At 49.3% G+C, this 27,548-nt stretch overlaps 1 protein-coding gene across 1 annotated transcript in view; it reads right to left on the bottom strand.

The window, feature by feature from the left end:
- Positions 1-27,548, bottom strand: part of FANCI (FA complementation group I) — a 163,147-nt gene that overhangs the window by 65,325 nt on the left and 70,274 nt on the right. The window contains exons 16-22 of the mRNA XM_069766216.1: positions 19,008-19,078; positions 14,555-14,669; positions 14,356-14,478; positions 14,192-14,260; positions 13,524-13,625; positions 4,399-4,584; positions 4,030-4,151 (exon numbers count right to left, since the gene is read on the bottom strand). Coding sequence (XP_069622317.1) covers positions 4,030-4,151; positions 4,399-4,584; positions 13,524-13,625; positions 14,192-14,260; positions 14,356-14,478; positions 14,555-14,669; positions 19,008-19,078 — 788 coding nt within the window. The remainder of the gene's footprint in view (positions 1-4,029; positions 4,152-4,398; positions 4,585-13,523; positions 13,626-14,191; positions 14,261-14,355; positions 14,479-14,554; positions 14,670-19,007; positions 19,079-27,548) is intronic.

Below are 27,548 nucleotides of genomic sequence, written 5' to 3'. Positions count from 1 at the left end.
GTGAATAACCAAGAAAGGAGGTCGACAAGAAAGGGCCGCCAACTCGAAGAGGTGTCGGATGGAAGTAATGGCCACAAGAAAGGCCACCTTCGAGGACAGAAAAGACAGGAAACCTCTCTGAGAGGCTCAAAGAGGGGGCCCTTCAGGACCTCCAGGACTAGATTAAGATTCCATGGATTCAGGCGAGCCTGGTGCGTTACTCCCTGAAGAAAAGGCTTGACCTGTGGTTGGGAAGATAGCATCTTCTGGAAAAGAATGGAGAGCGCTGAAACTTGACCCTTTAAGGAGATAAGGGCAAGACCTGTGTCCAGTCCGGCCTGGAGAAACACCAAGATAGAAGGGAAAGAAAGGGCCATAGGTGGAACGTCATTGGACTCACACCAGGAGAAATAGGCCCTCCAGGTTCGATAGTAGATCCTAGAAGATGACGGCTTCCTAGCCTGGATCATGGTGAGAATCACTCGATCTGAAAACCCGGACGCTTTTAGAACCGCGGTCTCAACAGCAACGCCGTCAAACTAAGCGACCGAGAATTCGGGTGGCAGATCGTACCCTGTAACAGCAGATCGGATCTGTCTGGAAGCCGCCAGGGGGCGTCTGCGAGTAGGTTGATGATATCGGCGAACCAAGACCTTCTGGGCCAATTCGGTGCGATCGGAATGACAGGGACCCCCTTTGCCTTGATCTTCTTTAACAGCTTGGGAAGAAGGTGAAGGAGAGGAAACAGATAGGGGAGCACGAACTGCGACCATGGAATGGCCAGAGCATCGGCGCCCACTGCGAGAGGATCGCGGGACATGGAGACAAACCGAGGGACCTTCCTGTTCAGACGGGACGCCATGAGGTCCACATCCGGAGTCCCCCATCGAAGACAAATCTGATGGAAGACCTCGTGATGCAGGGACCCTCGCGGCTGAGAAAATTGGCGGCCCAGTTGTCCACGCCAGGGATATGCACTGTGGATATCACCAGAACCGTCACCTTTGCCCAAAGGAGGATCTTGGATACCTCGGCCAATGCCAGGGGACTCTGAGTCCCTCCCTGGTGGATCTTCCAGTTCTAGATCTGGAGGATCTACTCTGGGAGTAGTGAGAGCGCCAGGAAGGAGTGGGTCTAAAGGATACCGTCTTCTTCTCTTGACGTGCCTGTGGCCTCTGTTGCTGCTGGGAAAAGAATTTTGACGCCACGAAGCGACGAAAAGGCCGAAATGACCGAAATTGCCGTCTAGGAAGAGGGCGACGAGGTTTAGACTGAGGAAGAAGAGAGCTTGTGCCCCAGTGGCATCCTTAATGATTTGGTCCAGCTTAGAACCAAAGAGACGTGAACCTTGAAAATGCAGGCTGGTAAGGGACTTTTTAGAAGACAAATCCGCCTGCCAGACCTTGAGCCAAACGATCCGGCGGATGGCAACAGCATTGCTGGACGCCTGAGCCGCACAAGACGCGGCATCCAGAGAGGCGGAGACCAGGTATTCACCCGCGTGAGAAATCTGGTTGGCACGCTCCGCCAGCTGTCCGGATGGAGCCCCGTCCAGGATGCCCGGACGGAGTTGTTTGGCCCATTTGGATATGGATTTTGAAACCCAAGTGGAAGCAAAAGCCGGGCATAGAGTACCTGCAGCCGCTTCAAAGGCTGACTTCGCAAAGAATTCTATGACTATATCGTTAGAATCCTTCAGAGATGCTCCGCCAGACAGTGGAAGGACCGTGTTGGTGGACAGCCTGGAAAGTGGAGGGTCCACCAAGGGAGAAACAGTCCAATTAGCGGTAAGTTCTGGAGAAAAAGGTTATAAAACGCCAAAGCGCTTTCCCCTCTGAAAACGTCTGGTCAGATTCTCTCTTTCTCTGGTCATGATCTCCTCGAATTCAGGGTGAGGAGCGAAAAACTTGGAAGGTGGTTTAGCCAGTCTAAACAAAACCGCCTGATCTGCGGGTTCCGCAGAGGTATCCTTGATGCCACAGGTCTGATTTATTGCTCCAATGAGATTCTGAACCATATCCCTCATGGTAGCGATTTGGTTAGAATCCAGCTCCGAAATGTCCTCCGAGGGCGCATCAGAGAACGCCTCGCCTGACTCAGGGGAGGAGGACCGGGAAAAAGCAGACCGCAGAGAAGGACCGTGGGGCGAGATGGAACGAGAAGAGGACTCAGATCGGCGTTCCTGTCGGGATCTTTTGCGGCTTATAATGGAGGGCTCGGACGGAGGCTCCTGCGACCCGCTGGCTACTGCGGGGGCCTGCAGGGGAAATCGATCAAGCACAGACACCAGAGTTTGAGACACCCGAGTTAGATCCGCTACCGATTGTGACAGAGGAGGCCCAGCTTGGGGTGGGGGTATCACTCTCAAGCGGAGCGGCCGGGGGATCCTGGGCGGTGGGAACAATCGGGTTGCTGCAGGTCTGACAGAGTTGACAGGACTGACCTGAGGGAAGTTTGCAGTTACAGGACGAACATGCAAAGTATTTGACTAAGGCAGAAGAAGCGGAGGAAGAAGTAAGAGGACGAGAGCGGCCTCCCTTAGAGGTAGACATTTTGAAGAGTCCCTGAAGAAAATGGCAGAGGGTTAGGGGACGGGGGGCAGAGGGGATTGTCAGTCTGCAGTGCAGAGCTACTTACGGCAGACGAAAAAACGGACTCCAGGTGGAGGAAGCTGTCCGGCTTGCGGGTGGACCTCCGGAGAGAAGTAGACCTTTAGGCGTGCGCTCCTGCTGCAATCCGGGAGTGAACCGCAGATAGTGACCGCTAAAAGGGCGCCAGAATGTGCGCTCTGGAAGGGGCGGAGCTCGATGTGTGGCGCCAAGCAGCGGCGTAGAGGCGGGGCGGGGTTAGCCGGGCGCCCAGGGGCACCAAGATGGCGCCGGTGGGCGGAGAGTGCAGGACAGAGATTGTCGGGCGACAGAACGCCCGCCCGATGAAAGCGGAAGTGGGCGGAGTCGCGGCGCCGGAAGTAGGCCCGGGAAGAAGCCGGGGCCTAAAATAGAGACCGGCGACCGCTGGAGGAAACAGCCTCGGCACCGCAGCAGTGTGCGCCGTAGGAAGAAACGGCGAGGCAGCCTGCCAGGGCTGTCACGCTGGAGAAGATAGAGCGGCCGCCGTGAAAACCGCGGTGCCGGAGCAGTGCGCCGCAGGAAGAAGCGGCGCAGCAGCCTGTCAGGGCTGTCGCGCTGGGAAAGGTAGTGCGGCCGCCGTGAAAACCGCGGGGCTGGAGAGAAGATGGTGCGGGCGCCGTGAAAACCGCGGCGCCGGAGCAGTGCGGCCGCCGGGGTAAGAAGCGGCGCGGCAGCCTGCAAAGGCCCAGCGCCGGAATAGAAGGCAGAGCGGTGGCAGCTGCCGCATGGGAAAGAAGAAGCACGGCTGCCTGCAAAGGTCGCCATGCAATACAGCAATCCTGGGCCATGCTACAAGTGACGACGAGGTATTCTGGGAGCCCCTAGCAAAACCCCCCCTTGAATGTGATCTGGGATGGGATGGGGAAATACTCACCTCAAACATCCCACGCCGTTACTAACCTGAAGAGGAATGAGACGTACATGGAGCTGATGGACGTCCTCGTCTCCGCAACCGACAGGCTCTGGTGGGTGAGTGGGTGGGGGACGGAGCAAGGACCGGACTTCTGAGCACGCTTGTGTGCTGGGATCATGGTCCTGCTGAGGGATCTATGAGGATACGGGGTGGCAGTACACGTCGCACTCATAGTCCGTATTGTGGGACTATAGGTGTGACTGTTCACCCTGTATCCCTCCGGAAAACCTGAAAAGAAACGACGCACATTGAGGTAGATAAGGGTCTAATGAAAGACCCGTGTCCACCTCCTACTGACACTAAGCTAAAACTGAAGAGTATAATGCCAGTCGATGAGGTGTACACTGCAGAGGAGGAGTTAACTTTTTTGTGCATAGTGTCAGCCTACTAGTGGCAGCAGCATACACCCATGGTTCCTGTGTCCCCCAATGAGAGGCGATAGAGAAAATACAACGTGGGCACACAGCCTGACACGTATAATAGAAATATTAATGATACCCTTCTTACCTAAAGTCCGCTGTGGTAAAGTTGTACTCTACTAGGACCTCACACACTCCCATAACCAGAACAGCGTAGCTATAATTTTTCATCCCAACTCCAGATGACACAGAGAAGTCTGCTGACTTGTCCTGGTTGGGATGGAGGAGCGTAAGGTTAACGTAATTCTTAAACAAAATGTTATCATAGAAGAGGCACTAAATGACAATGGCCTTCTTGGACATGTGGTCAGCCACAAAGGAAGAGATTTAAGGATTATGCGGGATGAGGTCAAGCAGTGGTATTGGTAAGGATCCCAAAAATACTCAAACTCACCCCAATTAGTTACAATCATTATTAGTCTTCCAAGTATTAACCTGACTTAGTAAGAAGCCTTACCAGTTCAAACTCCTCCAAATCACATTTGGTCATTCTCCTAGTTATTGACTCCAGAATCTCATCAATTTCTTGTAGACACGCCACGTAGTCCTCGTCGTCATTTTCCTCCATTCCTCTTTCCTGCAGTAAACTGCTCTGCTGTTTGTACCAACGTATGCAGCTGTGAACACTGCTCAGTAAGTGAGCCTAATCCGGAAGAGCAAGGAAGATATGTGCAAGGTCATTGATCCCTTTCATACACAGTTAAAACTCTGTGAAAACTAAAGGTACCTTCACACATAACGATATCGTTAAGGATATCGTTGCAACGTCACGCTTTTTGTGACGTAGCAACGATCCCGCTAACGATCTCGTTATGTGTGACAGCGACCAACGATCAGGCCCCTGCTGGGAGATCGCTGGTCGCTGGGGAATGATCAGGACCATTTTTTGGTCGCTGATCACCCGCTGTCATCGCTGGATGTATTCACTTGTAACCAGGGTAAATATTGGGTTACTAAGCGCAGGGTTACCATTGTAAAAGTAAAAAAAAAAAAAAGCAGTACATACTCAAATTCTGATGTCTGTCACGTCCCCCGGCGTCCACAGGGTTAAAACTGCTTTCGGCAGGAGCGCTGCTAATGCACGCGCTCTGGCCGAGAGCTTCCCTGCAGTGACTGTCAGTGCTGGCCGTAAAGCAGAGCACAGCGGTGATGTCACCGCTGTTACTGCCGGCGCTGACAGTCAGTGCAGGGAAGCTCTCGGCCGGAGCGCCTGCATTAGCAGCTCTCCTGCCGAAAGCAGTTTTAACCCTGTGGACGCCGGCGGGGGACGTGACAGACATCAGAATGTGAGAATGTACTGTTTTTTGTTTTGTTTTTTTACTTTTACAATGGTAACCAGGGTAAATATCGGGTTACTAAGCGCGGCCCTGAACTTAGTAATCCGATGGTTACCCGGGTGCTGCAGGGGGACTTCGGCATCGTTGAAGACCGTTTCAACGATGCCGAAGTCTTTCCCCGGATCGTTATTCGCTGGAGAGAGCTGTCTGTGTGACAGCTCCCCAGCGACCACACAACGACTTACCAACGATCACGGCCAGGTCGTATCGCTGGTCGTGATCGTTGGTAAATCGTTTAGTGTAACGGTACCTTTAGGTGCGATTTAATTCATTTGTAATCCTGCCTGAAGGAGGAGCTTCTGTGATCTGAAAGCTTGCAAACATATATTATTTTCTGGTTAGCCAATAAAGGGATCACTCCCAGAATACTTTTGTCATCATTGGGCAGAAAAGTATTCACATTGAGCCCTTATTGCCAGAAATCTGGAGTAAAACGGTTTGGACTGTCTTAAGACATAATGAATTTGGGGCATCTATCTCCAGCACACAGTTCATCATCACTGGAGTACAAAACACAGGTGATGAATTAGATGCTATGAGTATGCTTGTAGCGCAGGTGTGGCCAAATACTTGATGCAAGGGTTGACTTGCAATGATGGCCATGTCATCACATTTCAGCTACTATTAATATAGCCCATCTTAAAAAGTAGATGGGCACTTTATCTATTCATTCATAAGTTGGGTACTTCGGGCTCCCCATGGCCTGTCACCTTGAAACTAGCTTGGGAAGCTGTGGAACCATTAGCAACAGTGGCTAAGGTTAGTACCACCGAAGAGTACAATGGTAGCAAAAGCAATCCCATGCCATCGAAGGGCACCCATAGCAGAAAAAACAGGATTTTTGGTTGCTTACCGTAAAATCTGTTTCTTGAAGCCTCCATTGGGGGACACAGGAACCATGGGTGTATGCTGCTGCCACTAGGAGGCTGACACTATGCAAATAAAAAAGTTAGCTCCTCCTCTGCAGTGTACACCCCACCGACTGGCATTATACTCTTCAGTTAGTGAGAAAGCAGTAGGAGAAAAGAACAAGGTTGAAAAACCATAACCACAAACTTGAGAACTGTAAACGTGAGAACAGTCATAAAACAGATAACAGAAACATTGGGAGGGAGCTGTGTCCCCCAATGGAGGCTTCAAGAAACAGATTTTACGGTAAGCAACCAAAAATCCTGTTTTCTTTATCGCCTCTCATTGGGGGACACAGGAACCATGGGACGTCCCAAAGCAGTCCCACGGGTGGGAAAGACAGACTTCCATCAGGTCAGAGGACTCACCACTGCCGCCTGCAAGATCCTTCTGCCTAGGCCAGCGTCCGCCGAAGCGTAGGTATGGACCTTGTAAAATTTGGCGAACGTGTGGATGGAAGACCAAGTTGCCGCTTTGCAAAGCTGTAAGGCGGAAGCCCTGTGGTGCACCGCCCAGGAGGCGCCGACTGCTCGGGTAGAGTGAGCCTTAATCCCAGGAGGGGGCACTCTGTTCTTGACCCGGTAAGCCTCCAAAATTGCCAATCTGATCCAGCGAGCAATAGTCGCTTTAGAAGCCGGTTGGCCTCTGCGCGTGCCATCAGGAATGACGAAAAAGGAATCCGTCTTCCGGAAAGTGGACGTTCTGTCCAGATAGATCCTCACTGCCCTGACGAGGTCCAGCTTGTTCAATGATCGCTCCAGAGGATGAGTCGGAACTGGACAAAAGGAAGGTAGAACGATGTCCTCGTTGAGGTGGAAGGTGGAAACCACCTTAGGAAGAAAGGAAGGGGGGAGCCGGAAGACCACCTTGTCCTGGTGAATGACCAAAAACGGAGGGCGGCAAGACAGGGCCGCCAACTCGGAAACGCGGCGAATAGACGTGATGGCCACAAGAAAGGTCACCTTCCAAGATAGAACTGATAGAGGAATCTCCCTAAAGGCCCCTTCACATTAAGCGACGCTGCAGCGATACCGATAACGATTCGGATCGCTGCAGCGTCGCTGTTTGGTCGCTGGAGAGCTGTCACACAGACCGCTCTCCAGCGACCAACGATGCCGGTAACCAGGGTAAACATCGGGTAACTAAGCGCAGGGCCGCGCTTAGTAACCCGATGTTTACCCTGGATACCATGCTAAAAGTAAAAAAAAAACAAACACTACATACTTACCTACCACTGTCTGTCCTCCAGCGCTGCGCTCTGCTTCTCTGCTCTCCTCCTGTACTGTCTGTGAGCCGGAAAGCAGAGCGGTGACGTCACCGCTCTGCTTTCCGGCTCACAGCCAGTGCAGGAGGAGAGCAGAGCACAGCGCTGGAGGACAGACAGCGTTAGGTAAGTATGTAGTGTTTGTTTTTTTTACTTTTAGCATGGTAACCAGGGTAAACATCGGGTTACTAAGCGCGGCCCTGCGCTTAGTTACCCGATGTTTACCCTGGTTACCAGTGAAGACATCGCTGGATCGGTGTCACACACGCCGATCCAGCGATGTCTCCAGGGAGTCCAGCGACGAAATAAAGTTCTGGACTTTGTTCAGCGACCAACGATCTCCCAGCAGGGGCCTGATCGTTGGTCGCTGTCACACAGAACGATTTCATTAACGATATCGTTGCTACGTCACAAATAGCAACGATATCGTTAACAATATCGTTATGTGTGAAGGTACCTTAAGAGGTTCAAAGGGGGAAACCCTCAGAACGTCCAGTACCAGGTTTAAGTCCCATGCCTCCACAGGGGCCCTGTACGGCGGGACAGCATGGGCTACCCCTTGAAAGAAGGTCTTAACTTGTGGCCGAGAGGCCAAGGTCTTCTGAAAGAGGATGGAAAGCGCAGAGACCTGACCCTTCAGGGAGCTAAGCGCCAGGCCCGAATCCAGTCCTGCCTGAAGGAAGGCCAAAAGAGAAGGCAGGGAAAAAACCATAGGCGGAACGCGGTTGGACTCGCACCAACGGAAGTAAGCCTTCCAGGTGCGGTAGTAGATCCTGGAAGACGAAGGCTTCCGAGCCTGAATCATGGTGTGAATCACCCGGTCCGAGAGGCCGGACGCTCTTAAAACCGCGGTCTCAACAGCCACGCCGTTAAACTGAGCGACCGAGAATTCGGGTGGCAGATCGGACCCTGGGACAGCAGATCGGGCCTGTCTGGAGGCGCCAGGGAGCATCCGGGAGAAGGTTGACGAGCTCCGCGAACCAAGCTCTCCTGGGCCAATCCGGGGCGATCAGGATGACCGGCACCCCTTCCGCTTTGATTTTCTTCAACAGCTTGGGAAGTAATGGAAGGGGTGGGAACAGGTAGGGCAGCTCGAACTGTGACCAAGGAATGGCCAGAGCATCGACGTCCACTGCGAGAGGATCGCGGGACCTGGAGACGAACTGCAGAACCTTCCTGTTGATTCGAGACGCCGTGAGATCCACATCCGGAGTCCCCCATCGAAGGCAAATCTGATGGAAGACCTCCGGATGCAAGGACCATTCCCCTGCCGCGAGGCCCTCGCGGCTGAGGAAGTCGGCGGCCCAGTTGTCCACGCCGGGGATATGCACCGCGGATATCACCGGAACCGTTGCCTCTGCCCAAAGGAGGATCTTGGATACCTCGGCAAGGGCCAAGGAGCTTCGGGTCCCCCCCTAATTGTTGACATACGCCACAGCCGTGGCGTTGTCCGTCTGGATCCGGACTGGAAGGCCCCTGAGGATCCTTTCCCAGTGGCGGAGGGACAGAAAGATGGCCCGAATCTCGAGGACATTGATTGGCAGAGTTGACTCCTGCAACGACCAACGGCCCTGAACTGTCAGGTGGCGAAAAACCGCACCCCAGCCGATCAGGCTGGTGTCCGTTGTCACCACCTGCCAGTGAACTGGAAGGAAGGACCTGCCCTGGGAGATGAGAGGTGACGTCAGCCACCAGTTGAGGGACCGCTTGACCCGAGAAGAGAGCCTGATCGGCCGATCCAGGGAGAAGACAGACCTGTCCCACTGAGACAGAATGGCTTGCTGAAGGGGTCGCGAATGAAATTGGGCGAAGGGAATCGCTTCCAAGGTAGCCACCATCCTCCCCAAAACCTTCATGGCCGATCGGAGGGAGGGAGGCCGAGGACCCTGGAGCAAGCGTATGTCCCGACAAAGAGTGGATCTCTTGTCCTTGGGAAGGAAGACTCTGCTCTGACGAGTGTCGAAAAGCATGCCCAGAAAGATGATGCGCTGAGAAGGAATAAGGCAGGACTTCTTCCGGTTGACCAGCCACCCGAAACGGGCTAAGGTGTCGAGAACAATGGACAGGCTTTCGTGGGCCTGAGCAAAGGACGGAGCCTTGATGAGAATGTCGTCGAGGTATGGAAATAGGACCAGGCCTCTGACTCTCAATATTGCCATCAGCGCCGCCATGATCTTCGTGAACACCCTTGGAGCGGTTGCGAGACCGAACGGCAGGGCGACGAATTGAAAGTGTTCCTGTTGTACTGCGAAGCGCAGGAAACGGTGATGTCCGGGAAATACCGGGACATGGAGGTAGGCGTCCTGGATATCTATTGAGCATAGAAATTCCTGGGCCTCCATGGAAGCAATTACTGAACGAAGGGATTCCATCCTGAAGTGTCTCAGGCGAACTCTCCTGTTCAGCAATTTGAGGTCCAGAATGGGGCGAACCTTGCCGTCTTTTTTCGGTACCACAAAAAGGTTCGAGTAGAAACCCGTGAACCGTTCTTTCTCTGGGACGGGAACGATTACCCCGGATTTGAGCAGAGAAGCGATGGCTGCGAAGAAGCCCGGAACTAGAGCGAGATCTCTTGGAGGACGGGATTGGAAGAAACGATCCCTGGGTCGGGAGGCGAACTCTATCTTGTATCCCGAGGATACAACTTCCCTGACCCATGCGTCCTCTACTGCGGAAATCCAGACGTCCCTGAAGAAGAGAAGACGGCCGCCCAACCTGGGAGGTGGGCTGGGGTCTTGCCGAGAGTCATGCCGAGGTGGATCTTCCAGTCCTGGGCCTGGAGGATCTACCCTGGGAATAGCGAGGACGCCAGGACGGAGTGGGCCTAAAGGACACCGCCTTCTTCTCCTGACGTGCCTGTGGCCTCTGTTGCTGCTGGGAAAAGGAGTTTGACGCAGCGAAGCGACGAAAGGGCCGAAAAGAGCGAAACTGCCGTCTAGGAGGAGGGCGACGAGGCTTAGCCTGGGGGAGAAGAGAACTTGTACCCCCGGTGGCGTCCTTAATGATTTGATCCAGCTGGGAACCGAAGAGACGAGAGCCCTGGAAGGGCAGACTAGTGAGGGACTTTTTAGAAGATAAATCCGCCTGCCAGGCCTTGAGCCAAACGGTGCGGCGGATGGCAACGGCATTGCTGGAAGCCTGAGCCGCACAAGACGCGACATCCAGGGAGGCAGAGACCAGGTATTCACCGGCGTGGGAAATCTGGTTGGCAAGCTCCGCTAGTTGCATGGGAGGCGCCCCGTCCAGGATACCTCGACGGAGTTCTTTGGCCCATTTGGAGATGGATTTAGAAACCCAAGTGGAAGCAAAAGCTGGGCATATGGCCACTGCAGCCGCTTCAAAAGCTGACTTCGCAAAGGATTCTATAGCCCTATCGTTAGAGTCCTTCAGAGATGCTCCGCCGGACAGAGGAAGCACCGTTTTGGTGGACAGCCTGGACACAGGTGGATCCACCGAGGGAGAGACCGTCCAATTGGCGGTAACTTCTGGAGAAAAGGGATATAGCACACCCAGGCGTTTTCCCCTCTGAAAACGCCTAGTGGGGTTCTCTCTCTCTCTGGACATGATTTCCTCGAATTCAGGATGAGGAGCAAAAAACTTGGAAGGTGGTTTGGCCCGTCTAAACGAAACCGCCTGATCTGCGGGTTCCGTAGAGGGATCCTTTATGCCACAAGATTGGTTTACTGCCACAATGAGATTCTGGACCATCTCCCTCATGGTGGCGATTTGGTTAGAATCCAGCTCCGAAATATCCTCCGAGGGCGCATCAGAGGGTGCCTCGCCTGACTCAGGGGAGGAGGGTCGAGGAGATGCCGACCGCAGGGGAGGGCCGAGTGGCGAGATGGAGCGCGAAGAGGACTCAGACCGACGTTCCTGTCTGGACCTTTTGTGGCTTATCAAGGAGGGCTCGGGCGGCGGTTCCTGCGACCCACTGGCCACGGCAGGGGTCTGCAGGGGTAACCGATCCAGCGCGGACACCAGGGTTTGAGATACCCGTGTTAAATCCGCCACCGATTGTGACAGAGAGGCGGCCCAGCCTGGGATGGGGGGGTCAGTCTCGGGCGGAACAGCCGGGGGATCCTGGGCGGTGGGAACAATCGGGTTGCTGCAGGACTGACACAGCGGGGAGGACTGACCTGAGGGAAGTTTGCTGTTACAGGACGAACATGCAAAGTAGGTGACTAGGGCAGAAGATGAAGAAGTCGGAGGACGAGAGCGGCCCCCTTTAGAGTTAGACATTTTGAAGAGGTCCCTGAAGAAAATGCCAGCAGGTTAGGGGACAGTGGGGCAGAGGAGGGTGTCAGTCTGCAGTGCAGAGCTACTCACGGCAGACGAAAAGCCCGGATACCAGGAGCTGCAGGAAGATGCTGTGGATCCCCGGCGCAGATGGCGTGCTGCGTCCCCGGACCGAGCGCTCTGCGAAGTTTCCCGGCGCAGGAGCGTGGCAGAATGAAGGAGACTCGTGCCCTAAGCGTCCAGCAGCGGCGTGGAGGAAGGGGCGGAGCCAGACGAGATGGCGCCGGTGGGAGGAGAATGCGGAGTTTGTCGGGCGGGAGAAAGCCCGCCCGATGATACCGGAAGTGGGCGAGCGCGTCACCGGAAGTAGGCCCCGGGGAAAGCCGGGGCCTAAATTAGAAGCCGGTGACCGCCGAAAAGGTGGTAATCGGCGGTGCGGCGCAAAAAACAGTGCGGGCGCCGCCCGGCTGATAGGCGCGGCAGCCGCCGCAGGAAAGGGGGGAGCGCCGATGCCGGCGCCGGAAGTAGGCCCGGGAAGAGCCGGGGCCTGTATTAGAAGCAGGCGGCCGCTGGATAGGACCGCGGCCGCGCGTCACCTCCCAAGGTACGGCCGCCGGGGAAAACGGTGCGGCTGCCTGAAGGGGGCCGCGCCGCAAAGATTAAAAGGATGCGGCCGCAGGTAAGGCAGTGCGACTGCCTGTGAAAATGCGGCCGCGGTGGAAAACTGCGCAGTCGGTATCAAGGCCCCCAAAGATAGGGAAGGAATGGGGCCTAAGTGTCACCCAGATCGGTGGGTCTCGGAAAAAGGTGCGGCCGCAGGTGGAGAAGTGCGGCCGTAGAAATAGCAGTGCGGCTGCCAGTAAGGCACCGCGCTGCTCAAAAGGAAAACTGCGCAGGAAACGTAGGGGATCCACAGGGCCCCCTAACTGATAGGGGCACAAATTCTCACCTAACTTCCCACGCCGTCGGTACTAACCTTAAGAAGTGGAAGGTATTAGACGTCCGTGTAGGTGGTGACGGACGTCCTCGTCTCCTCCGACCGACAGGCTCTGGTGGGCGAGTGGGTGGGGGACGGAGCCAGGACCGGACTTCTGAGCACGCTTCTGTGCCAGGATCTTGGTCCTGCTGTGGGATCTATGAGGATACGGGGTGGCAGTACACGCCGTACTCATAGTCCATAATGTGGGAGTACAGGTGTGACTGTTCACCCTGTATCCCTCCGGAAACCTGAAAAGGAACGACGCACATTGAGGTAGATAAGGGTCTAATGAAAGACCCGTGTCCACCTCCTACTGACACTAAGCTAAACTGAAGAGTATAATGCCAGTCGGTGGGGTGTACACTGCAGAGGAGGAGCTAACTTTTTTATTTGCATAGTGTCAGCCTCCTAGTGGCAGCAGCATACACCCATGGTTCCTGTGTCCCCCAATGAGAGGCGATAAAGAAACCTATATGGCAACTGTCCAACAATTTGTTTCTGCGCAATTAGGATTGCTTGTCACTTTTATTACTAGGGAAAACACATTTCACCAAGCTACCTAACTTTTTACCAACACAAATGGTCTATTAGCAGTCTATCATTGAGCAGCTCTTTAACTTATAGTAAATATTTAATTGGTTGATACAAAAGTTTTAGGACAAGAATGAATTCCATGAACTTCTGCCAGGACTACAGGAAAAATAAATAAATAAATAAATAAATAAATAAATAAATAAATAAAAAACTGCCCTATAAAAATAAAATCTAAAAAAAATTATAGGAAATTACATTTTAATAATATCAAGATATACCACTTCACTCACTGACGTGTCTTTACAGTATTAATGTTCACTTACTAGAGGTTCTTGCAGTATTATTTGCTCCTTTTGGGCAGTGATGCACTTTTCCAACTTCAATGGTGGCAACAAGTCCGGCTCTGGCTCATAATACCTTTTCAACTAAAGGAAAGATTGTGAGACCAAGCATACGAGATCATGAGTTGTGTAAGGCTAGGTTCACACTAGCGTTGCGCCGCCCTGCGTCGGCGACGCAACGCGCGACGCACGTAAAAACGCGCGCAAACGCGCGCAAAAACGCGCGCGTTTTGCGACGCGTGCGTCGTTTTTGACGAAAATCGGACGCACAGAAAATGCTACAATGTAGCGTTTTCTTGCGTCCGACGCTAGCGTCGGAAACGACGCACGTGGCGAAAAACGCCACCAAAACAACGCACGCGTCCCCTATGTTAAACATAGGGGCGCGTCGCCGCTGCGTCGCCGGCGCAACAGCGACGCACATTGGCGGAACGCCAATGTGAACGTAGCCTAATGTGTCTGGTCTCCAGAACACCGTGCTCAGAGCTCTGACTATTCTACAGGACATAAAGTATAGTATACTTCCTTACCATATCTACACCTCTCCACACAGAAACTAAAGGGCCGTATCATCCGGATAACACAGAATAATGATAAGACTTTGTTTCTCCATGTCTATCAATTAAATAACAGCTTGAGCCGTATGTTACCTGAGCCACGAGAGTGTGCATGATGGGTCTGGCCAACTGAGAGTTCCGTCGAGTAACATCATAAAAACCCTAAAAGAAAGAGAAAATGTCATCAAAATTTTTAATCCTATAAAAAGGAAAAGAAAAAAAATAACAGAGTATCAGACAACAGGAACATCAGTCACCTCATAAAGAATCCGCCTAATGTCTTCCTGCTGACTCAAGCATCTTCTCAGCCCTCCCAGTATTTCTAAACAGAAAGCTTCATTTGCAGCAGAATTGTAGCGAGTGTGGACGTCCACCAGCACCTGCCGGGTATAGAGCACATTATAAGCTTGTGACAACCTGTCTAGAAAGGAAAGATAAAGGGAGCAATAAAGTTACCTGGCTAGCGCCAATAGCTTGGCTACATTGGGAAGAGGACAAGCTCCCCAGGACTTTAAAATTCTTAAGCAGAAGCAGGAAACCAGCGACAGCAGACTTCCGGGCATCTAATTGGCTAATGACAAAATGTATCAGTAAGGCCGCCGTCACACATGCGAGTTTTACGGACGTAAGAGCGCAGAATCTACGTCCGTAAAACTCGCAAAAAATACGGCACAATTATTCTCTATGCCCCTGCTCCTATTTGCCGTATTTTACTGATCAGTATTATACGGCTTTCTACGGCCGTACAAAATCGCAGCATGCTGCGTTTGTCACCATACTGCGCAAGAAATACGCCAATGAAAGTCTATGGAAGCGTGAAAAATACGGATTACACACGGACAAGCAGTGTGACTTGCGAGAAATACGCAGCGCTGTTAGAGAGAAAAGCTGGTAATTCAGTGCGGTGTACAGTAAAATCACACTGACAGCTTACAGTAGAATAGGTAGAATAAATGTGTACACATAGAATAGGTATATATATATATATATATATATATATGTCAGTGAGACACATATATGTATATATATTAATATTTATTCCAGCGCTATACAGCTTGAAAGCCGGTAATTCAATTACCGGCTTTTTCTTTCTCCTTCCTAAAACCCGACATGATTTGAGACATGGTTTACATACAGTAAACCATGTCTTCTCTCCATTTTTTTTGCAGATTCCACACTACTAATGTCAGTAGTGTGTATCTGCAAGATTTGGCCGTTCTAGCTCTTAAAATAAAGGGTTAAATGGCGGAAAAAATTGGCGTGGGCTCCCGTGCAATTTTCTCCGCCAGAGTAGTAAAGCCAGTGACTGAGGGCAGATATTAATAGCCTGGAGAGGGTCCACGGTTATTGGCCCCCCCCTGGCTAAAAATATCTGCCCCCAGCCACCCCAGAAAAGGCACATCTGGAAGATGCGCCTATTCTGGCACTTGGCCACTCTCTTCCCATTCCCGTGTAGCGGTGGGATATGGGGTAATGAAGGGTTAATGCCACCTTGCTATTGTAAGGTGACATTAAGCCTAATTAATAATGGAGAGGCGTCAATTATGACACCTATCCATTATTAATCCAATTGTAGTGAAGGGTTAAATAAAACACAAACACATTATTTAAAATTATTTTAATGAAATAAAAACAATGGTTGTTGGAGTATTTTATTCAACGCCCAATCCAGTCACTGAAGACCCTCGTTCTGTGAAAGAAAAAACATAATAAACCAACAATATACTTACCCTCCGCAGATCTGTAACGTCCAACGATGTAAATCCTTCTGAAGGGGTTAAAACATTTTGCAGCAAGGAGCTGTGCTAATGCAGGCTGCTCCTCGCTGCAAAACCCCAGGGAATGAGGCTAAAAATAGATCAATGATCTATATTTAGCTTCATTTGCGGTGAGGCGCCCTCTGCTGGCTGTTCATAGATCGTGGGAAATTACCTAGAAAGCTCCCTGGCTTTCTAGGCAATTTCCCACGATCTATGAACAGCCAGCAGAGGGCGCCTCACCGCAAATGAAGCTAAATATAGATCATTGATCTATTTTTAGCCTCATTCCCTGGGGTTTTGCAGCGAGGAGCAGCCTGCATTAGCACAGCTCCTTGCTGCAAAATGTTTTAACCCCTTCAGAAGGATTTACATCGTTGGACGTTACAGATCTGCGGAGGGTAAGTATATTGTTGGTTTATTATGTTTTTTCTTTCACAGAACGAGGGTCTTCAGTGACTGGATTGGGCGTTGAATAAAATACTCCAACAACCATTGTTTTTATTTCATTAAAATAATTTTAAATAATGTGTTTGTGTTTTATTTAACCCTTCACTACAATTGGATTAATAATGGATAGGTGTCATAATTGACGCCTCTCCATTATTAATTAGGCTTAATGTCACCTTACAATAGCAAGGTGGCATTAACCCTTCATTACCCCATATCCCACCGCTACACGGGAATGGGAAGAGAGTGGCCAAGTGCCAGAATAGGCGCATCTTCCAGATGTGCCTTTTCTGGGGTGGCTGGGGGCAGATATTTTTAGCCAGGGGGGGGCCAATAACCGTGGACCCTCTCCAGGCTATTAATATCTGCCCTCAGTCACTGGCTTTACTACTCTGGCGGAGAAAATTGCGCGGGAGCCCACGCCAATTTTTTCCGCCATTTAACCCTTTATTTTAAGAGCTAGAACGGCCAAATTTTGCAGATACACACTACTGACATTAGTAGTGTGGAATCTGCAAAAAAAAATGGAGAGAAGACATGGTTTACTGTATGTAAACCATGTCTCAAATGATGTCGGGTTTTAGGAAGGAGAAAGAAAAAGCCGGTAATTGAATTACCGGCTTTCAAGCTGTATAGCGCTGGAATAAATATTAATATATATACATATATGTGTCTACTGACATATATATATATATATATATATAGACAGTATATATATATTTTCTTTTCTTTTTGGGACACATGGATCACTTCTATAGCGGTATGTTGGTTTTGCTAGCCTGCGAGAAAACCACGCAGTACGGATGCCATACGGATTACATACGGAGGATGCCATGCGCAAAAAACGCTGACACACCCTGCCTACGGAGGAGCTACGGACCACTTTTTTCGGGACTTTTCAGCGTATTACGGCCGTAATATACGGACCGTATTGTTTTACGCTGTGTGTGACGCCGGCCTAAAACTGTACGGACAATACCAACTGATTTATCAAGTGCCCCGATTCATGGTAATACTTCACATCAGTTTTCTGCTGTATAACAAACTACGTGACTCTGCCCTTAAGTGTTTATAATTTCGAATTTTTTATTTTGGTTTTTACATTTTTTTTTCTGTTTTGAGTGTTGTTTTTGGAAAGAATTGTAAAGGTTTTATGCACTTCCTCTGCCTTCTTTCCTCAAGATTATAAGTATTGCTGGTAGGTTTAAGGCAGATTTTTGTGCTGAAGCGTACATAATGTTTCTTAGTACAGTGGAATCCTGCAAAAATGTACACAGAGCTGTATAGATGTCTACTTCATTTTTCATTTTGTTTTTTATAGGTGTTCAAAGTTTTCAACTGTATAGCTTTGAATTACATACCGTATATACTCGTGTATAAGCCGAGATTTTAGCACTTTTTTTGTGCTGAAAACGCTTACCTCTTATACACTAGTCATTGTCCCAGAAGACGGCGGAGGATGGGGAGCAGCGGGTCACAGGAGGCAGGAGCCTGTGGCTGCAGGTAAAGCCTGTGCCTGCTGCTGAGAAATAAACATTCACTGTCCTGGCAATGAATATAAATTTCTCTTATAGCGCGCACAGTTACAGCCGCCAGCTTCCAGCAGCTGCCGGGCGATCACGTGTGCCAGCTCATAATGGTAATGAACATTCACCTCTATCCACACCCCTAGGCGTGGAGAGAGGTGAATATTCATTCCCTTAATGGGCGGGGAGAAGTGATCACTCGGCCGCAGGAGATGCTGGCACCAGAACAAGATGCTGCGAAGGAGCGCATGGAAGGTAAGTAGGACATTTTGTTTTTTTTATGCTTTTCTCATGGGGGCCATGCATGCATGGATGGGGATAAGGAGCCATGCAGACAAGGATGATAATAAGGAGCCATGCAGACAAGGATGGGAATAAGGAGCCATGCAGACAAGGATGAGAATAAGGAGCCATGCAGACAAGGATGGGGATGAGAAGCCATGCATACAAAGATGGGGATGAGGAACCATGCAGACAAAGATGGGGATGAGGAACCATGCAGACAAGGATGGGAATGAGCCTTGCAGACAAGGATGGGAATAAGGAGTCATGCAGACAAGGATAGGAATAAGGAGCCATGCAGACAAGGATGGGAATAAGGAGCCATGCAGACAAAGATGGGGATGAGGAACCATGCAGACAAGGATGGGAATGAGCCTTGCAGACAAGGATGGGAATAAGGAGTCATGCATACCAGGATGGGAATAAGGATCCATGCAGACAAGGATAGGAATAAGGAGCCATGCAGACAAGGATGGGAATAAGGAGCCATGCAGACAAAGATGGGGATGAGCCTTGCAGACAAGGATGGGAATAAGGAGCCATGCAGACAAGGATGGGGATAAGGAGCCATGTAGACAAGACTGGGGATAAGAAGCCATGCAAACAAGGATGGGGATGAGGAACCATGCATACCAAAATGGGGATGAGGGGACAATGCATACGTGGCTTACACTCGAATTAATACATTTTCTCAGTTTTTCATGGCAAAATTAGGTGCCTCGGCTTATGCTCGGGTTGGCTCATACACGGGTGTACACAGTAAATTGGAAAATATTCCATCATTTGGTGTGAATATAGCCAAACCTCACTAAATACACAAAGTACAGAAGATTAAGTAGAAACATAAAGGCAGTTTTAAATTATTGCATTAAAATATAATGGTAATAAACATACCTTGAAAACATGGCCTTCCGAAGAACAAGGATAACATTATCCCTCACAGATACATTTATTCTTAAGACTGGCTGTAAATGCAAGAGAAAAAAAGTAAGAAATCTTAACAAATGTAAACATACGGATACCCCAGTGCCATGTTAACTTCTTCCCCACACATTTGACACAGGGATTACAAAGGTAGAATCTCTTAGTTATAACGTCAACCTGAGCCATGCATTAGATAAAGCAAAGCGCCGCAATTTGGGAAGAGATCTTCTTTAAATTATTGATGACGGTTGCTGCACATGCACTATGTGCCTGTGGCTGGACATCATAGGAAATTACCAACTGCACAACACATTGGAATACTGTAGTAGTAGTAGTGCAGTGAATTGTATAGGCAACCAAGTGATCACAGTTTTAAGTCACCTAAGAAAACTGATTAAGGGGGGGGTGGGGCGTGGCCGGATGTGGAGCTGAGCAGACGTGCGAGGCTCGAGCTCCCTAACCAGCTATCATAAGTGGCCCAAACACCAGTAAAGTGACCAGAGGAGGTCAGATCCGGAGATAAGGTAAGCGAGGCGGTGGTGGGCAGCAGGAATGAAGCGAGGGAGAAGGAGGGGGCAGGCGCCCAGCAGGGTCCCGGTCTTTGAAGCAGCCGGTGGCTGGATCCAAGATGGCGGCCGCGGCTCTCACCACACCGCCACCGGCGGCAGCAGGAGTAACAGCAGGGTGAGGCAAAGGTCAGACCTGCACAGTGAATCACTCCACCAGCCCCAAACTCCCAGCAAAGCTGCTAGTTCCCTGAGCACACAGAGCTATTCACCAGCGCTGCAGTCCCTGCTTCTCCCCCCTGCTAGGAATGCTGAAAGTCCAGGGTCTGAAGATTTACAACCACTAAACACAGCCCTGACCGTCTCCTCAGACTCTCCTATTGAAGACTCCATTTCTGCCCCAGTCACTGTAGCCACACAGATCCCTGCTGGGAGACTTGAAGCAAGCCATTCATAAAGATTTCACAACGGCTTTCGCTGAGCTACATAAAGAAATTACACAGATTGGCGACAGAACCTCACACAAAGAGGGGAAACTGGAGGAATATACTACGGCGCACAACCAACTAGTAGGCGCGCATAATGAAGCGGACGAAGAAATCATGGCCCTAAAACTGAAGCTTGCAGACCTAGAAGACCGATTCAGGCACAATAACCTACGTTTCAGAGGAATCCCTGAGAGCGTATCAGCGGATACACTAAAGGAGTTTCTAATGGACTTCTTCACAATTCTGGTTCCGTCAGCAGAACAGAGAAACCTGCTGATTGACAGGGCACATTGGATCCCTAAACCAAAGTCTGCTCCCAGCTCCGCACCGAAAGACGTGATAGCCAGGCTGCACTTCTACCACTTCAAGGAGGCAGTGACCAAGGCAACGACAGCAAAGCAAGAACTTCTAGAAAGATTCCGGAACATCCTGGTGTTCACCGACTTGTCTGCGACAACCCAGAACAGGAGGCGGGAATTCTCATCCGCAACCAAGATTCTGCAGGACAACGGTATTGTCTACAAGTGGGGATATCCAGTAACGCTCATCGCGACGAAAAACGGAACTTCACACGTCCTTGCATCTCCCAGAGAGGCCATGACCCTGCTCCAGGAATGGTCCCTGACGTCAGTGGATGAAGATACCAGTTCCCCACTAAAGAAAAGACCCCCGACACTGAACAAAGAATGGACCTGATTCTCACCAAGTACTCTGTAACTATATGTAATCCCCTATGTGCCTATGCCAGGACACCACACTGTTATTTTTTTTGCCTGGCTGGCAGGTTGAAGGGGCATGAGAATAACGCTTTCGTTTTTTCTATTCTCTCCCCCCCTTTAATACTGGATAGGAACGATTATCCAGTTGGTTCACACAGAACCAGACTCTGAGTTGTACAAGTTGTACTTGTTGTAGTTGTTGTTAATAACTGTAACCCCTTTGTTTCCCTTATTATTATCCTGTATCTGGTGACTGACTGAATTATTATTATTATTTTTTTCTTCTCTTTTGTAACTGATGGTATTTCAAATATCTAGCATTAATGCGAAAGGCCTAAATAGCCCTTTCAAGAGATCGTTATTATGGAAAGAAGCCCAGGCACTCAAAGCGGACATACTATGTGTCCAAGAAACTCATTTAAATCGTGAAGATACACATAGACTACAACATAAAAATTACCCACATATCTACCGAAGAAGAGAGGGGTAACGATTGCAATAAAAGACACTATGGCGTTCCGGCTTGTTGATAGCGTTCTGGATGATGAAGGCAGATATGTAATATTGATATGTAATATTAATAATAAGATGTATACAATTGTATCTATATATGCACCCAATTCAGGTCAAATCACTTTTATTAAAGACCTCATAACTAAATTATCAAAAATAAAACAAGGATCCCTGCTAATCTGTGGAGATTTTAACATCGTCCCAATCCCTAATATAGACAAATCTTGGTGCTCAAAAAAAAAGTCCCAATCCCATGCGTTGTCCCAGTGTCTTATATCAGAAGAATGGTATGATACGTGGAGGGTCCTTCATGCTTCTGAACGGGATTATACGTATTACTCCCACCCACACAAAGTATATTCAAGAATAGATCTAATAGTAGTGGATAAATGGCTCCTACAAAATATACAATCAGCAAAAATTGGGAACATAACCTGGTCGGACCACGCTCCTGTAACATGCCAAACTAAAGAGACGTACAATAATTTAACTTATTCTCCGTGGAGAATTAATAACTTTTTAATAGCCTCAGATAATATCAAATCCCAACTAAACGACCTTCTCCAGGAATTTTTTTATATCAATAGTACTCCTGACATATCCCCGACCACAGTGTGGTGCGCCCACAAGGCCTATATAAGAGGGCGGCTAATACAGATAGCAGATCAACACAAAAAATTGAGAATGCGACAAATAGAAGAGCTTAGTAAAAATATAGCAACATTGGAAAACATCCATAAACATAGCCCATCACCCACGGTATATAGAAAACTACAAAAGGCAAGACACGAACTATATCAGCTATTCCAATATAAATATGAGCATAATTTGAGGAGTAATAAAGCAAAATATTATTGGCAGGGGAATAAAGTGAGTAAAATACTTGCCAATAAGATTAAAGCGAGATTAACAAAGCAAAAAATAGCTCACATACAAGATGATCAAAAGAACAAAATATACAACCCCAAAGAAATTGCGAATACTTTTGCAAGATATTACTCCTCACTCTATAATCTCAAGACTGATAACTTTATTCCACAACCCAACGCTGAGCTAATTAATAATTTCTTAAATAGCATATCCTTACCCCAAATCCCAGAGGATAAATTGATGGCAATAAATCAACCTATAAACCAAAAAGAAATCCAACAAACCATTCAGGCAACAAAAAATAATAAATCCCCAGGACCGGATAGTATAACTAATGAATACTTGAAGTTATTCAACCAAATATTGTCCCCACATCTATTATTAGTCTTCCAAAATATATTTGAAACGGGCAAAATATGAGAAGAAATGTTACAAGCGACTACAGTCCCCCTCCCCAAGCCAGGAAAAACGCCCGACCATCCAAGTAATTTCAGGCCGATATCCCTTTCCAAATACTGACCTCAAGCTGTACTCCAAAATCTTAGCAAATAGAATCTCCGATGTAATCCCTTCCCTGGTGCACAGAGACCAGGTTGGATTTATCAAATCTAGACAGACATTGGACGGCACCAGACGAATGATTGACCTCATCCATGTGGCGGGGAGGGACCGGACGCCTTCTCTGCTCCTATCCCTGGACGCAGAGAAGGCGTTCGATCGGGTGCATTGGGGATACCTGTTTGAGGTTCTGGCCAGATTCGGATTTACGGGTAATATTGCTAAAGCAATCACTCTGCTATATTCTCACCCATCAGCGTCGGTTTCTGTGTCTGGAATGATGTCGGATAGGTTTATTATTACTAAGGGGACGAGACAGGAGTGCCCGCTATCACCCCTTATATTCGCTTTGGTGATTGAACCTCTGGCGGAGAAAATTAGGGCCCCCTGACGAAGGTGTTCCGAAACGCGCGTTGGGGCGGACACTGAGACACTACATCTGCCAAGGACCGGCCTTCTTTTGGGGTGATATATTAATTTTTTTTTTTTACCGCTTTGTTTAGCCTCTAACTATCACGTGATGTTATATGACATGCTGGATATGGTAGTATATATACATGGCGGTTTGTTTGCATACTAGTCCTTCCTTGATTGAGGGTTTTTCTTCCCCTATTGGCCCCGTAACCTTAAACCCTTTATGCTGATGTGGCGAGTCACTCCTCTATTATGGGTTGGCAAGTAGTTGTCCCAGTGTCCCAGATGCACTGATTGTTTTTATGTGTATTGGATGACTCTGTTGTCATCACTGTCTCTTTGCCTTGCACTTTAATAAAGAAATTTTACTAAAGACATATAGTTATCTTTTTGGATTTATTTCCTCCCCCCCTCCTAGTATATAGTTTTTCATAACTGTCTTGATCCGCTACTAGGGCAGAATAATTTTACTGGGAATGGTCTATTATAGATTGTTTCAAATTACATTTTGACTACAAGTTTCCCAGATGGGAATCTATAGATACTGTCCGCCGTTTTTGGCTACCTCTATTCTCTTTCTTATACAAACCACATTTATCAAAGCTCCTATAGAGACACTGGAGCATTGTATCCCGGACCTCAAACTTAAAAAACAGGATTTTTGGTTGCTTACCGTAAAATCTGTTTCTCGGAGCCTTCATTGGGGGACACAGGAAACCATGGGTGTATGCTGCTGCCACTAGGAGGCTGACACTATGCAAATAAAAAAGTTAGCTCCTCCTCTGCAGTGTACACCCTACCGACAGGAAGTAGGATAATCAGTTAGTGAGAAAGCAGTAGGAGAAGCAACGTGTAAATGAGAAAGAATAATAATATAATACTAATAATCTTTATATAGCGCCAACAAATTCCGCAGCGCTTTACAGTTTAACAGTTTCAAACACTCAGAGTGTTCAAAGAACTCAAACGTTAACAGTATAACACAGTAAACAGAGCTGTTCAACTTGGGAGGGTGCTGTGTCCCCCAATGAAGGCTCCGAGAAACAGATTTTACGGTAAGCAACCAAAAATCCTGTTTTCTCTATCGCCTCATTGGGGGACACAGGAAACCATGGGACGTCCCAAAGCAGTCCCTGGGGTGGGAACAGCAGTCCACTCCAATCTAGGTCAGAGGAATTCACCACTGTCACCTGCAAGATCTTCCTACCTAAGCCGGCATACGCCGAAGCTAGGCATGGAAGTTTCGCGAACATGTGGAGGACCGATCATCGGTCTGTAGAGGTGCAAGGCAGAGGCCCAATATGTGCACTGCCAGGAGGCGCCCACTGCCCGGGTAGAGTGCGCCTTAAACCTGGAAGGAGGAGCACTGCTCTGACCTGGTAAATCTAAACATTGCTGACCGGATTTTGCGGGCATACGTTGATTTGGAGGCCGGAGAGCCTCTACGCCGAGCCCGTATACTGAAAAGGGGGGCCTTAGCTGGCTAGATGCACCCCGCCCTGACCCGGTAGCGTGATGAGCGAAAGCTACGAAGGATGAGTCCGAGCAGGATGAAAGGAAGGGAATCAAGAACAATGGACAGAGCCATGGAGAACCTCGGCAAGGTAAGGGCAGAGCACAGAACCTGTGATCCACAGAATGTACAAAACTTCCGCCACAGACTCTGGAAGTGATAGAAAGACTGAAAAGGAAGGTATAAAACGAAAAAGAACCTGCCCCTCGCAAAAATGTCCGATGTCTTGAAGAAAAGGAGGGCCTGGGTAAAGGCTTTCATAAGATAAAGGAAAGCACACGCGGTCCCAGGAGAACAACGAGGTTTAGTCTGAGGGAGAAGAAAACTTGTCCCTCCAATGACCTCCTTAATAATTGGTTCAAGATGGAGCCACACTGATGGAAAACCCTCGGAAGGCAAGCTGGTGAGGGACCTCCTAGAGGATAAGTCCTGCCATGCCTTAATCAAAAGGGGTCCTACGGATAGGCACCAGATTGCTGGATGTCCAAGCAGCACCTGCAGCGGCATCCGCGGGGGCGGATACCATGTACTTCCTTGCAAGAGTAAATTAGTCCGCAAGGGAGACAAAGGCAGGGCACAAAGTAGCGGCGGACACTTCAATGGTCGACTTCACCATGGACTATTAGTCCGCCATAGGTATCCTTGAGGGATGCTCTCTCTGGAAGAGAAGGACTGTATCGGTGGGAAATCTGGAAACCAGAAGGCCCAGAAACGGAGAAGAGATCCAGTTCGCAGTAAGCTCAGAAGAGAGGGAATATAGGAAACCGAGACTCTTCCGTCTTTGGTACGGCGGGACTAAGGATTCCAAGAGAAACCCCAGAAAAGACCATTAAATTGAAATTACAAGAAAAAAACTTGAGAGTAAGGTATTGAGGACATGCTAGAGAGCAAAACGCTGAAGCCGTACTGAAGGGGACCTCGGGTGAAAACCCTGGATCTCAGCTTAGCAATGCAGGCTCTGCTACATCAACAAAACGGATCAGAAAGGAAGAACCGTTTGAAGAGACCACCTCTTGCACGTCTAAGTAGATAGAACGGAGGCTACCAGACGATTCCGCAGACTCAGATCCATCAGGAAGCTTAACTTAAGCGAACGGGGATGAAGGTGGTTAATAGGGACTATGGAAAATGTAGACAAGATGGGCATTGATAAGCACAATCGGATATGAGCAGTCAAAGGAGGATAGTCCATGGAAAACCTGGAGAATGTCAATTCCATGGGAAGTTGGCCCTAGGAAGGAGTACATAGGCCCCAGAAAAAAACTTGACTGCCAAAAGGAAGATCCTTACCTATGACGACATGAGTGACTCTATCAGACCCGGACCTTCTGGAACGGGGAGAGGGTTCTAGCGTGTGGATCTACTTACCTAGGTATAAGACACCACACAACGGAGAATAACGGTGAAAAGGATACGAATCCTGCTGAAGGAAGGAACGTATTATCACCAAAACCCCATCATCGGATCCAGGCGTGGAGCAGCCTTCTACACTGGATGATGCTTGCACAGAGTAAGATACCATTCCTATCCGAGGTGGGAGAACCTGTTCCTGCCACGGTCGGAAACAAATCCCAGAGCTGCTCGAGGTTTAATCCAGTGTCTGTAAGAAAGAAGAGGTAAGTGCTGACACATAAAATGGAAGCTCTGTATTGAGGAAGTTCAAAGACCCCTAGAATAGTGCCGTGATCAATCATGAGTCAAGGTATTATATGGGCTCTGACTCCGTAAGAGACAGCCTGAACGTATAATACTGTAAATCATATATGATAGGAGTAACGCACTGATAGGAGTAACGTACTGGATAGTGCAGATAGACCAAGGACCGCACTGTAAACTGACCTACTGGATAGGTAGTGATAGGTCCGAATAACCAGATGGAGAGGAAGGCCCCTGGGGAACAACACGTAATTAAGGCCCAGTGCGTGGCTGAAGAAAGGCTGCGACCAGTCGGTACCCGAGACCAGCGTGTCCGACCTACCTGAAAATGGACAGGCCACTTATGCTGCCACTGTGGTCAACCCTGTGGCACTGGGGTCCACCTTGTGGTATGTGGTAGATCTTCTGCTTAACTGTTAATAGACTACAGACGATATTGACCCTGAAACACACAGCAAAGGTTGCGTCTCTGACTCACCTGAAAGCGGATTGTAACCGCTGCGGCAGCCAGCCAGAAGTGATGGATACCGGGCACCTCCCTCTGAGTGGTGACTAGAGGGGAGCCTAGGCAGAATCTGCAAAGGACCCATAAGAGCGTGATAGAGAGCGTTACTGACTCACCTGACTCTGGAGCAAAAGAGCAGGACCAATGCAGTACTCGATCTCGGGCACGTCTAAACCACTGGAAAGACGGCAGGTATAGACTAAATGTGTCTGGAGGATGACATCTAAAACCTGGCTAGCGGACAGAGTACTGCTGCAATCGAACTGGAGGAATAGGAGAGTTCGTCTGACCTACCTGAATACAGTACAGAATGCCAGTACCACTGCAGTGGTCAATCCAAGAAACGTCTTATCCGATGAAGAAAAGACAGCTTCAAATACCGTACTGTACCTGGAAGGTGGTGCGTGAGCAACCTGGATGGAGGATTGCGTACTGCTGCGATCGGCTCTCAGTATCCTGCGACTATGGCAGATAGAGCACCACTACGATCAGCTCTCGGTATCCTGCGGCTATGGCAGATAGAGTACTGCTGCGATCGGCTATAGTGCTGCGATCGGCTCTCCGTATCCTGAGACTGTGGCGGATAGAGTACTGCTGCGATCGGCTCTCGTGCTGCGATCGGCTCTCGGTATCCTGCTGCGATCGGCTCTCGGTATCCTGACTAAATCAGCATGGAGAGAACCCTGGAGAAGGGTATAGGAGAGAGTTGATTCTGTGTAGCGGTCTAGGTCATGATACCTGACGGCCTTAGGCAGAATAACAGCTTCCG

The sequence above is a fragment of the Ranitomeya imitator genome, chromosome 4 (assembly GCF_032444005.1).
Source record: "Ranitomeya imitator isolate aRanImi1 chromosome 4, aRanImi1.pri, whole genome shotgun sequence".
Lineage (NCBI taxonomy): Eukaryota > Metazoa > Chordata > Amphibia > Anura > Dendrobatidae > Ranitomeya > Ranitomeya imitator.
Note: the sequence above shows the minus strand (reverse complement) of the source record. Positions and strands in the feature narration are given on the sequence as shown.